The 13,409-nt window shown below is 32.3% G+C and overlaps 1 protein-coding gene across 2 annotated transcripts; it reads right to left on the bottom strand.

Annotated features, from left to right (window-relative positions):
* Positions 1 to 101: 101 nt before the first annotated feature.
* Positions 102 to 11,126, bottom strand: LOC108202451 (calmodulin-binding transcription activator 6). Of its 2 annotated transcripts, none has more exons than XM_017370836.2 (14): positions 11,010 to 11,126; positions 10,824 to 10,899; positions 9,045 to 9,170; positions 8,739 to 8,854; positions 8,363 to 8,451; positions 8,184 to 8,229; positions 7,473 to 7,608; positions 7,146 to 7,274; positions 7,004 to 7,065; positions 4,571 to 4,936; positions 3,458 to 4,149; positions 1,620 to 2,166; positions 899 to 1,207; positions 102 to 491 (listed from the first exon to the last, which is right to left on the bottom strand). In XM_017370836.2, exons 1-14 carry the CDS (start codon positions 11,010 to 11,012, stop codon positions 447 to 449), a joined length of 2,742 nt encoding a protein of 913 aa, XP_017226325.1. In that variant the 5' UTR covers positions 11,013 to 11,126; the 3' UTR covers positions 102 to 446. The 2 variants fall into 2 exon arrangements, with proteins under 2 accessions (XP_017226325.1, XP_017226324.1); XM_017370835.2 differs by having other exon boundaries at positions 7,473 to 7,614; positions 11,010 to 11,089.
* Positions 11,127 to 13,409: the final 2,283 nt, after the last annotated feature.

Raw genomic sequence — 13,409 nt, forward strand, 5'->3', positions numbered from 1 at the left:
CACTGAAAAAATCTATACTCTTTTTTAATTATTGTCGACCTAAAAATGTATATACAATTGCATCCAATATTTTGCTTGATCATCTTCTGGACTGCGAAACAAATCTACAAGTGATCAGCCACAAGTTTATTACATACAGAATAGAGGCCAAGGGCAAAAGTTTGACAGTTTTATCATTATTACTACATCCACATCCTGCGTGGTATTACAACTAAACTAAAGCTACGGGACAGTTAACAAGTACATTATATGATTTGGGTACAAAAGAACCAATCCCAGTGCAGTGAGTTAAAATAAAATCTTGAAGCTCTCATGTTTCCAGAAAACAGGAGCCAAAACTACCTACTGTTAAACATCATATTGACAAGATGTACACACTGTTTACAAAACAAAGGTAGTAAAATGTGTGTGTTGCAGTTTAAGATCATTCCCCGTAAAGTTCTTTACTATCCCATGTCTGTGTCAGGATTCACTAGACCTTCATATTCCAGCTGCATATAACAAGGCCAAGTTGGTTAAACAATTTAAGTACTCCGGTGAGAAACTCGGAATAAGATAATCCCTACTGTATCCATAGATTCTACAGCAAAAAATTTAATGAAAGTCAAACTGGACAACTACTACTATATTGAAACGGAGGGGGTATGTTTGATTTTATTTGGTCTAGTTCCCGATATTAATTATCAACAAAATGAAAATTTTACATTCCACGTCTATTTGAGACTTTCCTTAAATATTAAGTTCTGATTCCTATTTCTCAATTGATAAGAGATTAGTTGAGTGGTGGTGCGTAGCATATCTATAGTATGAGTAATGATTAATATGATAAATTAATGCATGGAACATTTTTTCCCACATACAATACTAAATGTAAGAGATGGGGATGGCATTTGCTTACAGAAGCTTTATGATGTGCTAGTTTCATCTTCTGATAGTCTTCTTGAGCTCGCTTTGAGCGAAACATGGCTTGAACCCTTACAACAGATCGCTCAACACGCTCTTCAGCCTGCTTTCTGCTGACTTTAAAGAAGTCCTCCTCCGCATTGTTATTTTGTTCCACATCTATGGCAACTTCACCTGGACAAACCTGAAGACCGCGGAAACCTTTCCTTTTCAAACGCCAACGCAAGATTACCTTTTCAAGCACTCCCACAGCAAATATAATTTTCCTGTACTGTTTTCGGACTTGGAAACCCCTAAAGATAGCCTGCAGTTGAAGTAAACAAAATAAAAGCTCAAAAGCATCTGAAAAACTAATTAGTAGTAACACTAGCAGGTAGTTAAAGACAAGTACTAAATAATGATATATCAGTAACATGCATATGCAGATATATTATAAACTTCAATAGCAAAAGGTATTGTTGCATTTTATTAGCGAAATTGTCATGTATTTTTGCAGTCTATATAAACAACCATATCTCTGAATTTTAACTTAATAGCGCTCAAGCTTCAAGCCACTACAAAAATGATTAGTATAGAGTAAGTCATTAGATTCCTCAACTCAATTCAAGTTCTGAAGTAGAATCACAATAGTGGAATGGACATATATGAAATAACAAGTTGAAAGCCTGTAAAATCTCAATTAGTGAGTCAATCTGCCAAGTCGTAAATCTTCTTACTTGTATTCTGACGGTTTGGCGACGCAGATTAAGAAAATCTTTTCGTATCTTCCAAGTGTGGAACCTGTGTTGAATTCTGGCAGCTGCCAGTATCTTTTTCCGTGTTTCATGGTTCCGAAAGGCATGCTGAATTTTCATTGCTGCAATTATATTGCGTGCTTCATCCTCTGGATTGGACAACTGAATAGCATCTCTCTGCAATTTAAGTGACTGCTCCCTAAATGCAGCCTGTATGCGTGCTGCTGCATCAGCAGCAGTGCGGTAAGCTGCCAACGTATCTTTCAAGCATGTCTCTTCCTCAGTAAATGTCCCAGAGATATCAAAATTAGATGTGGTGATCTGTAGTGAGCCACTGACATTCCCAGCTATGCTCATATCCTTAAAATGTTCCACTAATCCCTTTTCGGCAAGATAAGCAGCCAAACCGTCATAACCATTCTTCGATGCAAGATCAGCTCCAGTGCATCCACCAGGGTTTTCTGAAGTGGGGTCAGTCACCAAATTTGGCTTTGCACCTGCAGATAGAAGAGCTGCAACCATGTCCTTCCTGAATATTGAGATTCGTTTAGACAATGATTCAACTAGATGTCATATATATTAGCAAGAAAAAAAGTTAAACTAGTTAAACACTCTGCCTCAATGCTAAGGTTTTCTTTTTAATTAAGTTTATCATTTGGGGCAAGGCCCAAAGTCGACTTGTGATACCAAAGGTAAAGGGCCAGACCAGCACCAAAATGATGGAAGAAGGCCTCAAACTGAAGCCCAAAGACACCTCTAAAATGGAATTAACAGATTTTAAACTCTAATACTATGATTACTAATATCCCTACTAATCAAATTATTATTTAATATACTTGGACATAATAATAAATAAAAAATTAACTTTTTTCCTAAATAATTATGCATGCGTACATACATACATACATACATACATACATACATACATACATACATACATACATATAAATATATACATACATACATACATACATACATACATATATATAAATATATATCAAAAAATAAATCTTTCAAGGCCTAGCAACGTGGCAACAGGAAGACAATTTATAATTCATTATATTGATCCACAATATTCGACGAATTCTGTTGGTAGAGTGGCATGCTGTACCGTACATCCAAACCGGGGGAATATGTGGCAACCAAAGAGTCTCATACATTTATACAATGGGAGCTAGGTAGCTTTTAAGTACTAAGGTATTCACCTCTCACCCAAGTGAGATACCATGAGGGTGAGCCAAGAAGCCACAAGCGCCGTGTTTATTTGACTGAAAGTGGCCATATACTTAGAGTTGTTCAACAATAATTTTGTAAATTTCCAGAGGAAACATAAAACCAAAATGAATAGTAAGGGTAACATTACAAGTAAATGGTGATTAAATTTTGCTTTGGATCTTCTGCCAACGTATAATAGCCTTATTCAATGTACACAGGCTGAAATTACAAAGAGATGTCTTGTCATTGCTTATATCTCTCTTGCAGACTTCATATATAGATATATTAAAAGCATAGATTCTTAAACTATCATTTGTTACTTTCTGAGCACGACTTAAGGGCGCATATTTTAGCGGCTATTCATAACATATGGTGTTTTCCTGACCATCTAACCAGAGGCAACATATCGAAGAGTAGCATAGTTGGGACCAAATATAAATAACAAAATAAACTTACTAGAGTAATATTCAATTGACACTGATATACTAGCACACAAAACAAGGAAAAAGTTCAAGGTCAAACCATTACAAAGTAAAACATAAGTTGAATGTGAGAATATGTGAAACAGACAAACAGTACATATGATGGGCAATATCACCTTGTACCTTCCATAAGATGAAGCCCAGTGAAGAGCTGTCCATCCATATTTATCCCGATAATCCAATGATAAGCCAGACAACGAAAATGGATAAACCGCCCATGTATATCCTAAAATTGCACAGTAATGAATTACTCCTAAGCCTTGATCATCTCGAACAGAGATCTCAGACCCTTCAACTATCCTATCTAACAGCCACTCATGAAGTCTGTTCTGCAAAGTAATCTCAAACAAGCTATCTTTAGCCCTTAGATATGAAAAGTTGCTGCTGTTAATAGATTTCACCAAGGACGTCCAATTATCAGAAATTTGACAAGTTTTATGAATAAATATTTTGGCCTCTTTCAGGGCATTTCGACCTGGTTTGCTAGACAATATAGTAAGCCTGTTTGATGCAGAGAAGAGCAAATGAGAAAGCCTCATCTGATATTGAAATTCTTCCTTCAATTTGTTTTCAGACAAATTCATCAACTTTTCAGTGACACAGTGATACTCGAAGGTCACAACTTGGCTGATGGGATTCTGCCCATCAAAGCTCAAATAAAGATCAACTAAACCAGGTTTATGAGGTGAAACAAAAGAACGATAGACTCCAGCTTGAACAAGGTCAGCAGAAATGCATTCATCCCCACAAACACAAAGTAGATTAGATTTTGCAAGAGGAGACGGATCTTGATGGAAATAACCAACAACTAGGATCTGCAATAACAATTGCTAAAGGTAAATGAACCACAAAATTCAAGCTATTACTTAATTGAATAATTATTATTTGTTAGTAAAAAGCTAGCCAGACTGTGTTTCAAGTGTTTAATCCTACATGTCCCAAAGTGGTACAAAAAAGAAGAGTGAAAGGAGACGAAAACAACCAGTTAAATGGCTGTGTGACTGAAGAAGTCTAGGCTTTTTGAAATTTTTAGATCATTAGTACTGCAGGTGTTGAAAAATCAGTAAGTGTTTGGTTAAGTGGTATAAGAAGCATCCCTCCAGGCTCCACTCTTCTTTTTTTGCAAAGCAACGCGTCTTAGTTAATAAACAAACTAGTTCTTCATTTCTACAAGAACATCAGTTAATCCAAATTAGTAGTGGACAAAAACACAGTGGGGAAAGAATAGAAAAAAACCTTTGTTTCTTCCGCCGATAAAGCAGATGCAGGTGAGATATCGGTTATGGTGAACATTTGCTCCGGACATGTCAAATTTTGGTGATCTGTTAACATAGATGGTTTAGTCTGATTCATAAATGTAGACAAATCTTGACCAGTTGAAATAAAAGATTCCAAATTTGGGTCATCTGCTACTTCAGGATTGGTAGAATCGGCCATGATATAGGTCATCCATCTTCCAATGCTGTCCTGAGTTTGCAGACCATCTTTGTTTATAATTCGCAAAGAGTCATCAGTGCCTGTATTCACTGCTTTGGAGCCATTGATAAGTGGAAGGTCCACTCGACCATTTGACTCAAAGAGACTGTTGTTTGAATCATTGATCTGATCAGAAATATTGGAACTCTATCAGAAACATATCAATGTGTGTATCGGCAATACAGGGTTACAATTTCGAAGATAAATTAGTATCAAATACATCATCTATCTAATAAATCAAGCACCAAGAGTCAACAACGGGAAATGGAAATCAACGACAGAGAGCGGGGACAGGAATAGTTTTTTTGAATTATTTACGATATAATGGTAAATAGGTCCTCATAATATGCTCTTACAAGGGCATTGTAAAAATACTAGCAACAAAATGTAAAAAGTAAAATTTGTGGACTGTTAATTTAGTGCAGAGTTGCCTTAAATAGCTTTGCAGCTTATCTGAGTATAATATAAAAAAATTTATAGAGAAAGAAAACTCTGCAATTCAAGAAAATGCGAGACCACTTTTAAACTCTTTACTTAGGACAGTGCATATGGTTCACGGTTTAAGTAATGGAACCATAAACTAGATCACGCGTCAGTACGATCAACTCTACTGAACCAAAATGTCACCGTTTGATCCGAAATACAGAAAAAAAATCCAACAGGAGCTTTGAACAAAAAATGCATACACAAAAGAAAGAAGAGGCAAAGACTATGAAAAACAGTTTCAGAGAGTTGGAAGTTATAACTCATTTCTCATTATTCTAATAATATCACATATCATAAATATATTTGAGCAGCACAATAAAATCATATACATACCTATATATATATATATATATGATATAATATAATATATAATTGTAATCACTTCTGCATATAACGAAGAGTTGTAATTTGCAATTAAAAATTTAATATAAGTGTATCTCCATACACTCTAAGAACTATGCATCAAGATATAATATCATCCTATTGCATATATATTTTAAATCTTTAATAATATGTTTTAATTAAACTTCAATTCGTATTCAAAATATTTAAGTTTCCTTTCGTGTTTGTAAACTAATAAATCTTTTCTTTGTGTTACGCTAAAAGTAACAAAAAAAAAAACATTATTCAAGGAACCTCGTATAAAATGAGTATCATGCACATGTACTTGTAACATCTAACATATACCAGAGTAGAATCTGGGAGGAGAACTTCTCAAACGACCAGACATGCTTTTTGTGGTGGGAATAGGGGATCCTAAATTCTGGATGCATGAGTTATATTATAGTATCTTGATATAAGGCATGTGACTTCGGTTTCTCATGAAGCCAATTAATGTAGAATGACTAAATTTAATGGTGTATATAGTAGATCAATATGACGACATAATGGTGTTAGAGCTAGCAATCATTCAAGCCTCTCCCACTTGATCACTTCTGCCATTTAGGTATATAACTTGGTGAACATTATTTTAATGAAAAAAATTAGAAAAACTCTTCACTCTTTAGATTTTAGATCCCTACTTCAAAGTTAAAATAGGTCACTACAAACTGAAAGCAAACAATGTTCGCAATTTAAGAGTTTAGATTTCGGGTAAAAATCAAAGTGGTCACTGAAGTGGAGGTATCACTTTGCTCACCGATCTTAACAAGCCATCATATGAATCACCAAAATCATAATAATATCAAACAGATACCTCCAAATATGTGTTCAGGGAGTAAAATTAATATTGATTGAGTTTTACACATTTTTATCGGATGTATTCACAACAAAGTAAAAAGTTGTGAATTCGAGTTTTAGGCAATATATTTAGATTTTAAAAAGTTTATTTACTATTCATTTTTAATATAAATTAAAAATGAATAGTAAATAAACTTTTTAAAATCTAAATATATTATCTGAAATACTAGAATTCACAACTTTTTACTTGGTTGTGATAACATCTATAAAAAAATGTGTAAAAATATTAATTCTACTCCCTGAACCCATATTTTAAGGTCTGTGTTTGATATTTATTACGACTTTAGTGATTCCAACAATACCCCGTTAAAATCAATGAGCAAAGTGATATATGACCTCCACTTCAGAGACCACTTTGATACTTTACCCATTTAGTTTTCAATAGATACTTATTCAAAAATTAAAATGCAAGACAGTGACATAATTGAACTATGAGCAATTTAATACATATCAGCATGTTGTACTTACATAACTTTTATGGCCATTCGTTTCAAATTCACTACTCCGCTGTTCAAAGCATAGAATGTTTCCTGCACAAATGCACAGATGAATGGTAAATATTTCTTGTGGATCACCTGGCTCTACAGCAGATTTATATATACTTTCTTACCTTCATCAGAAATAGTCAATTTATTCGGATCATCCGGTACAACAAGCTCATCCCATTCAAGTGTATTAATTTCATGAAGTCTTATTTCATGATGCTGAATGAACTTGTTAGGAGCCTCTGTACTGTTGCCTAGAAAATTAAGATGATATTATGACAAAAAGATCTAAAAGGAAATAAATATAGAAAAATTATATGATGTAGGACGATATCCAAAAATTAATATTTAAAAAATACACCATGACTTCATTTGTAGGGCTAACTTTGGTTTCTATGTATGAGAAGAAGAGTGGTCATATGCAAGATTACACAAACGATAATTGATGTTACCTATAGGGGCTTGGGTGCTTGCACTGTATGCCCTCACAACACCGGAATCGGATTCTTCGGGTAGAAGCCAGGCAGGTTGCTCAGAAAGGGCTGAGCAAGAGTTGGAATTGATAGATGCAATTGGAGAACCCTGTGACTGCATCTTAAAGAATAAATCCCCGCATCACTTAATAGTCATTATATGTGGGAGGATAAATTATAGTTTGAAGTTTATAAAGTGCAGCAATTTAAGCTTCTGATAAAGGAAGTATTTATCCCTACAAGTGAGTAGTAACAATCCTTAACAAAATACATACACTGGAATCCCAATTCCCGCAAAGTAGATACAAATAAGCAGATGCTACGATATAAGATTTTCATTGCAAAGCAAGGGAGGGAGAAAGTGCATGTAAAAATCCACATATCTATCTTTGAAACAGCTAACATGTTTCCATTTAATAGGATTACTGGAATTTTAGTGAAGATATAGTTACTAGGTTGAAAATGAAGTATGCGTGATATAATTATGGATAAAAGCTAAGCATGCAAGTAATGTGCAGGAGTGGAAAAATATTCATCTGCACACGTGCCAGCTCAAAATAAGGAAAACTCAAGATTGCATACTATTGTTAGAAGATGGAAAATGTTTGTCCATTAACTACTACACATTTATATATCAATCACACAAAAAAAAACTAATGGAAGTATAATGCATACAGGAACTGTTAGTACCTCTTGAGTTTCACGATAGTGTACAAGGACAATGTTCTCCAACTTCCTTTAACATCAAATTAATTACGTTAGAGTCTATGACTATGTTCATAACAATTAAGTTTGACATCAGAATAATGGTCAAGCAATTAGGCAGTAGAATATAATCATCTATAACAAAAATTATGGTGTCAACATACTTATCAAGTAGCCAGTAACATCTGCGAACAAAAGTCGTGTTATCTTGGCCATGTGCATAGTATACATGAATTCGCTCTTCATTACCAACCTGTAAGCAGTAAACACAAAAGATAGTTTAGAAAATTTGCCCACAGTTTCTAATTGAACTCCAGACCACACAACAAATACTTCAGGCTTCATTACAGACAAACATTTTGCTTGTGTAAAAAAATTCATTCAATAGCAATCCCATATGCAGACAGTAATGGTTGGTCCAACTATAAGCCTAATAGAACATATAAAAAATTAGGTAACATGCTACACAAAGTACTGTCTGTGTATATCAGAAAATTATTTTTTTAGCTTCAACATTCATGCATGTAAAAGAGTTCTCACCTTTAAGTGTTCATGTGCTTCTTTTACAGTCTTCCCGTCTTTTTTCTTCTTCCAACTATGGCCATCTTTCCGGAAATTTCTGAGTTTTCTACGGTCAAACAAAACAATAGTGCCACCTAGCAGATTGCAACAGACAAAATATATATAAACTATCAATTAGCTACAAAATTAATGAGCCTGGACTTTATGCACGCACAATTATCTTAACAAACACAATTTCATTGTAATTGGTGGGAAAAAATGTATGCGACGAAAAAGTGGTCTAGACAGAGGAAAGTAAAGCATACGCGTATTAGGATCATATACCTGATGGGAAGTTCACCGGCTTGACAAAAACATTAAAATATTTATGGTTACACAGTATTGCATGAACCTCATTTGGTCGGAGCCATCTTCCCTTGGCCTCCTCCATTATGTTGCTAATATCCAACTCTGTCCACAATTGAAGGGAGCCATTACAACAGGGTGATTACCAAAGAAAATGATAGTTGCTGGAATCTTGATGCTAACGAAATTACAGATATGGTTGCATGGTCATAATTTAGTTGCATGTAAATTATAAAAATTAAAACAATTTCAGTTTGTTGTATACTGTTTGGACTTCCATAACCATAGCTTAATTAAAACTAATACATTAATATGACAATCAGGGCTATTATACTAAACTGGAATCGACTCAAATTCCTAGCTTGGGAATTCAAGAAATTTGGATTCTTAAATTTGGAATCACCCCAGTCCAAAGTATCTAATTAAAGTCATTTCTCCAGAATTTGAATTGACAACCAAATTGTTGTCATTTGCAATGCATATGTTTCTATCTGATATCGCTGCCTGAAAATTTGTTATAAACACCAGTGCGGCAGTCAATACCAGCCGACCCTTTACAAGTTTCAGATGCAATCATAATTCAGTTTCATTATCATTTTGAACCTAGAATGATGTTAAATCAAAATCCCCCATATTAGCTATTGGTTATAAGGTCCTCCCCGTCATCAAATATGTAGTTAATGTATATGTAAACATACAAGTTCTAGTATGTATATACAAGGGGAAAGATGGCTCAGTGCAAAATGATAAAAAAGAGAACTGAATGGTATTTTGGCTGACTCATATACTCGCTGACTAAATTAAATGGAACCTTCATATTAATTTTCAATTTTTAAAATTTTCTTTGAGGTTTTCTTTGTTTGTTTATGTTTTATTATAATAATGATAAAATATACTAATAATATAAATCATAGCAAATATGAATTAACAATTATGTGCTTACAAACTGTTTCTCGATAATTTGTTGAATGTAATATGTCTATATTACATGTAAATTAAAATTTTCTATGCTTGTCAGAAAATGGTATAATTTAAATATTTTGGGATACTCGCATTCCAATTTATAATATTAGAATTTGAAATTCAGATCCAACTTTTTGTGTTGGCCAAACATAGAATTTGGTATTGAATCCCAATTTTCAAATTCTTCAATTTAATTCCACCGTTTGAAATTAAATCAGTCTTCCCAAATGCAATCCCCATTTTGTTGACCTTTTTTCAACAAAAGGTAAGTCATGTCAGTTCTTCTTACTGCTTATAATAATCTCATATTTCATACTTTGTTGGCCATTATTTGACAAAAGTGCGTCATTCTAAAATTTTCACGTCCAGTCCAATGTATTGCAAAAACTCAAATGCGGCTCAAACTTTTTGTGCCTAACTAAACATACCTAAATATAGTAATATCTACACTCGAACTCAAAGCAACATCAACAACTCAAACATGCACACTCAATCGCCTTAGCGTGCATTGCATTGCCACCGTCATCATATCTTATAGCTGAATTTTATAGTTAACAAGCTATATACTAATTTTCACCTCCTCGATATTTCCGATCCTAATTCCATCCTAATTCCATCCATAACCAATTCTAAACTATCCTTTAACATAAAACAAACAGTTCTCTCATTCAACACTTCACTAGAACACAATCGCGGTAAATCGAAGCAATTCTAAACCTATCAGCTAATCAAAACACTAGAAAAACATCTCTAAACACAAAAACTAAACAATCAATCAAACGAAGTGTTATATACCTTGGAGAGTTCGAAAACCGTGAATTTCGGAGGCATCGAGCAGTCCTTGAGCGGAGCTTTCCATGGCGAATCCAATCTAGATTAAAACAAAACAATCAGCATAGAAACTGATAATTAAACATGTGAGTAGAGATGAGCAAAAGATAAATTAAGATTGGATTGTGAGAAAAGATGAAGAAAATTAACCATTTCTAGAGAGAGAGTAAAGGCTGCTTTTGATTCGTAAAAAGTCTTTGTGATAGTCGAATGTATTATAGAAATTAGAAAGACTAGAAACGTTTTTTTGGTGTATTTTAACACATTATTTACCCGTCCCAACAACTATCCTGGTGGCCGTTTCTTTTACTGCATGGAAAGACAATAATCGATTATCAATTATTGCGATAATCGATTCGAAATAACAATTTTGATTTATTTTTTTTTTGGAATATGAAATAAGAATTTGGGTGAATTTAAGTTCTCATGGAATGTGTCTTTATGACGGTAAAGGATATATGAATGATGTTTTGGATTATAAAAATTGAAAATTGTAAAATAAATTTTCAAGTGTTAATATTATTTAAAAAATTAAAAAAATCAAATTATCTAGATATTAGTAATTTGTAAATCGTAACTTTCTTATCATTTGTAATAAAATTTATAAAAAATACATATATATTCCATCATTTTGATAATAAAAAAATCTTATATGTAATTATAGTCAATTTTTTCATATTATATATGTTTCGTCGATTTCTTGATACATGTAGCAAGATTTCATATCATTTATTATTAAATTAAAATAATATATTTTATTTATAATAATGTGAAATAATAATATTTTTATAACATAATCAAGTAATATAGTCAGTAACATCAAAATAACATGTCTTATAAATTGAACAAATTTTGCACAATCTTCTATTAGTCGAACCAACACTGTCAGCAAAAAACATGTGACATGCTAAATGAGAATTATAGATAACATGATTCCAAATATAATTAATATAAAATTATTGGATATATTTGGCCGACCACTAAAGACCTATACTAATATTTCGCATTATTTAAACGTCGAATTAAAATAATGTATTTTTTTTATAATGGTTTGAAATAAGAATGATGCACCATTTTTAATTATATTTAATCAATGTAATTACTTTTATGGTACAAAATATTTTATAAGTATGGAAAATTTTACATAATATTTTATAAGTCTAATTAAGTCAATAATTTTTAATAACACTACTGCATATGCACTTAGATACATAAAATTTGCAGGATTTATAAAAAAAGATACTTTCGAGAAACGACGAACATGACTGGAGTGGCGCTTCGGTCCCGAAGCCAAGCCATCAAACATCAACATCCTTTGATAAAAAGTAGGTTGGCATATCAAAAAAAATATAATCTGTTCCAACTAAACTCTACCATTTTCTCATAATTATAATCAAGATCATATGCATCTTTTTATATTTGTGGAAGCTCTACATATCTCCAAGAAATGTATGAAGGTTAGAAATCGTTTGTTAACATATTGAAGTGATTTATTTATAATAATTAAAATATTAATAAAATATTATTTTGAAATTATAGTTAATCAATACAGTCAATATCATCGAAGTAAGTTCAACAAAATTTACACAATGTATTACAGATCAATTTAGTTGATTTCTATAACTATTGTCATTGGAGAAGGGAAATGTACTGGGATAGGTAAAATTTGTCAAATGTGTAATATATTTTATTTTGATGATATTAATTATGTTGATTCTCCAATGTTGTTTTCAACATCTGGGTTCGGCTGCAACTCATCCCGCCAAGTATTAGAACAGACAGGGGTATAAGCCTAAATTGTCAAAAATAACTATGTTGATTTATTATATTTAAAAATTAATATATTATTGTCATTTCAATTTTTTATAAGTATAATATATTATTTCAAAATTTGATATGTCGACCTCAACGACATAATAGCCTACAAAAATTAACCAACTATTTAAAAAATAATCATCAGCGTGCATTTATGATACCACAGCAGAAAAATCTTTTTTGATTAATACCCTAAATAATATATTTTCCGAGATGCTCCGATATAACACATCAATCAAATATTCAAATTTTACTAAACAGAGCTGTAGTCATCGGAGAAGCACTGAAGCAGGCAAGCAGCCATATCTATTAAATAGTGATGGCTACAGGCTCAGATGGTCAAAATGTGACTCCATTCCATTGATTTCGACAGCATGGACCCACTTGCTTTGAAGAAATGTGTTGAGAGGATGAGTACAATTATTAGGTAGGAGCTAGCATAGCGTGGAAATATTTATATAATATTATAAATATTTTCAAATTCTTTTATTTTTTTCATAAATAAATCTTTTAAAAACAAATTATATTTTATAAATATTTTAAAATGAATGGAACTGGGAGAGTATTATTTTAATTATACATATATGATATATATATATATATATATATATATATTAAATTGTATAAAATACAAGTTCATAAATTATATTTTCATTCATTAATAAAATTTTAGAATCTAAATTATTAATAAAAAAATAAAATTTAAAAATAATTAGTGCAATAAACATTATTTTT

The sequence above is a fragment of the Daucus carota genome, chromosome 9, assembly GCF_001625215.2.
Source record: "Daucus carota subsp. sativus chromosome 9, DH1 v3.0, whole genome shotgun sequence".
NCBI lineage: Eukaryota > Viridiplantae > Streptophyta > Magnoliopsida > Apiales > Apiaceae > Daucus > Daucus carota.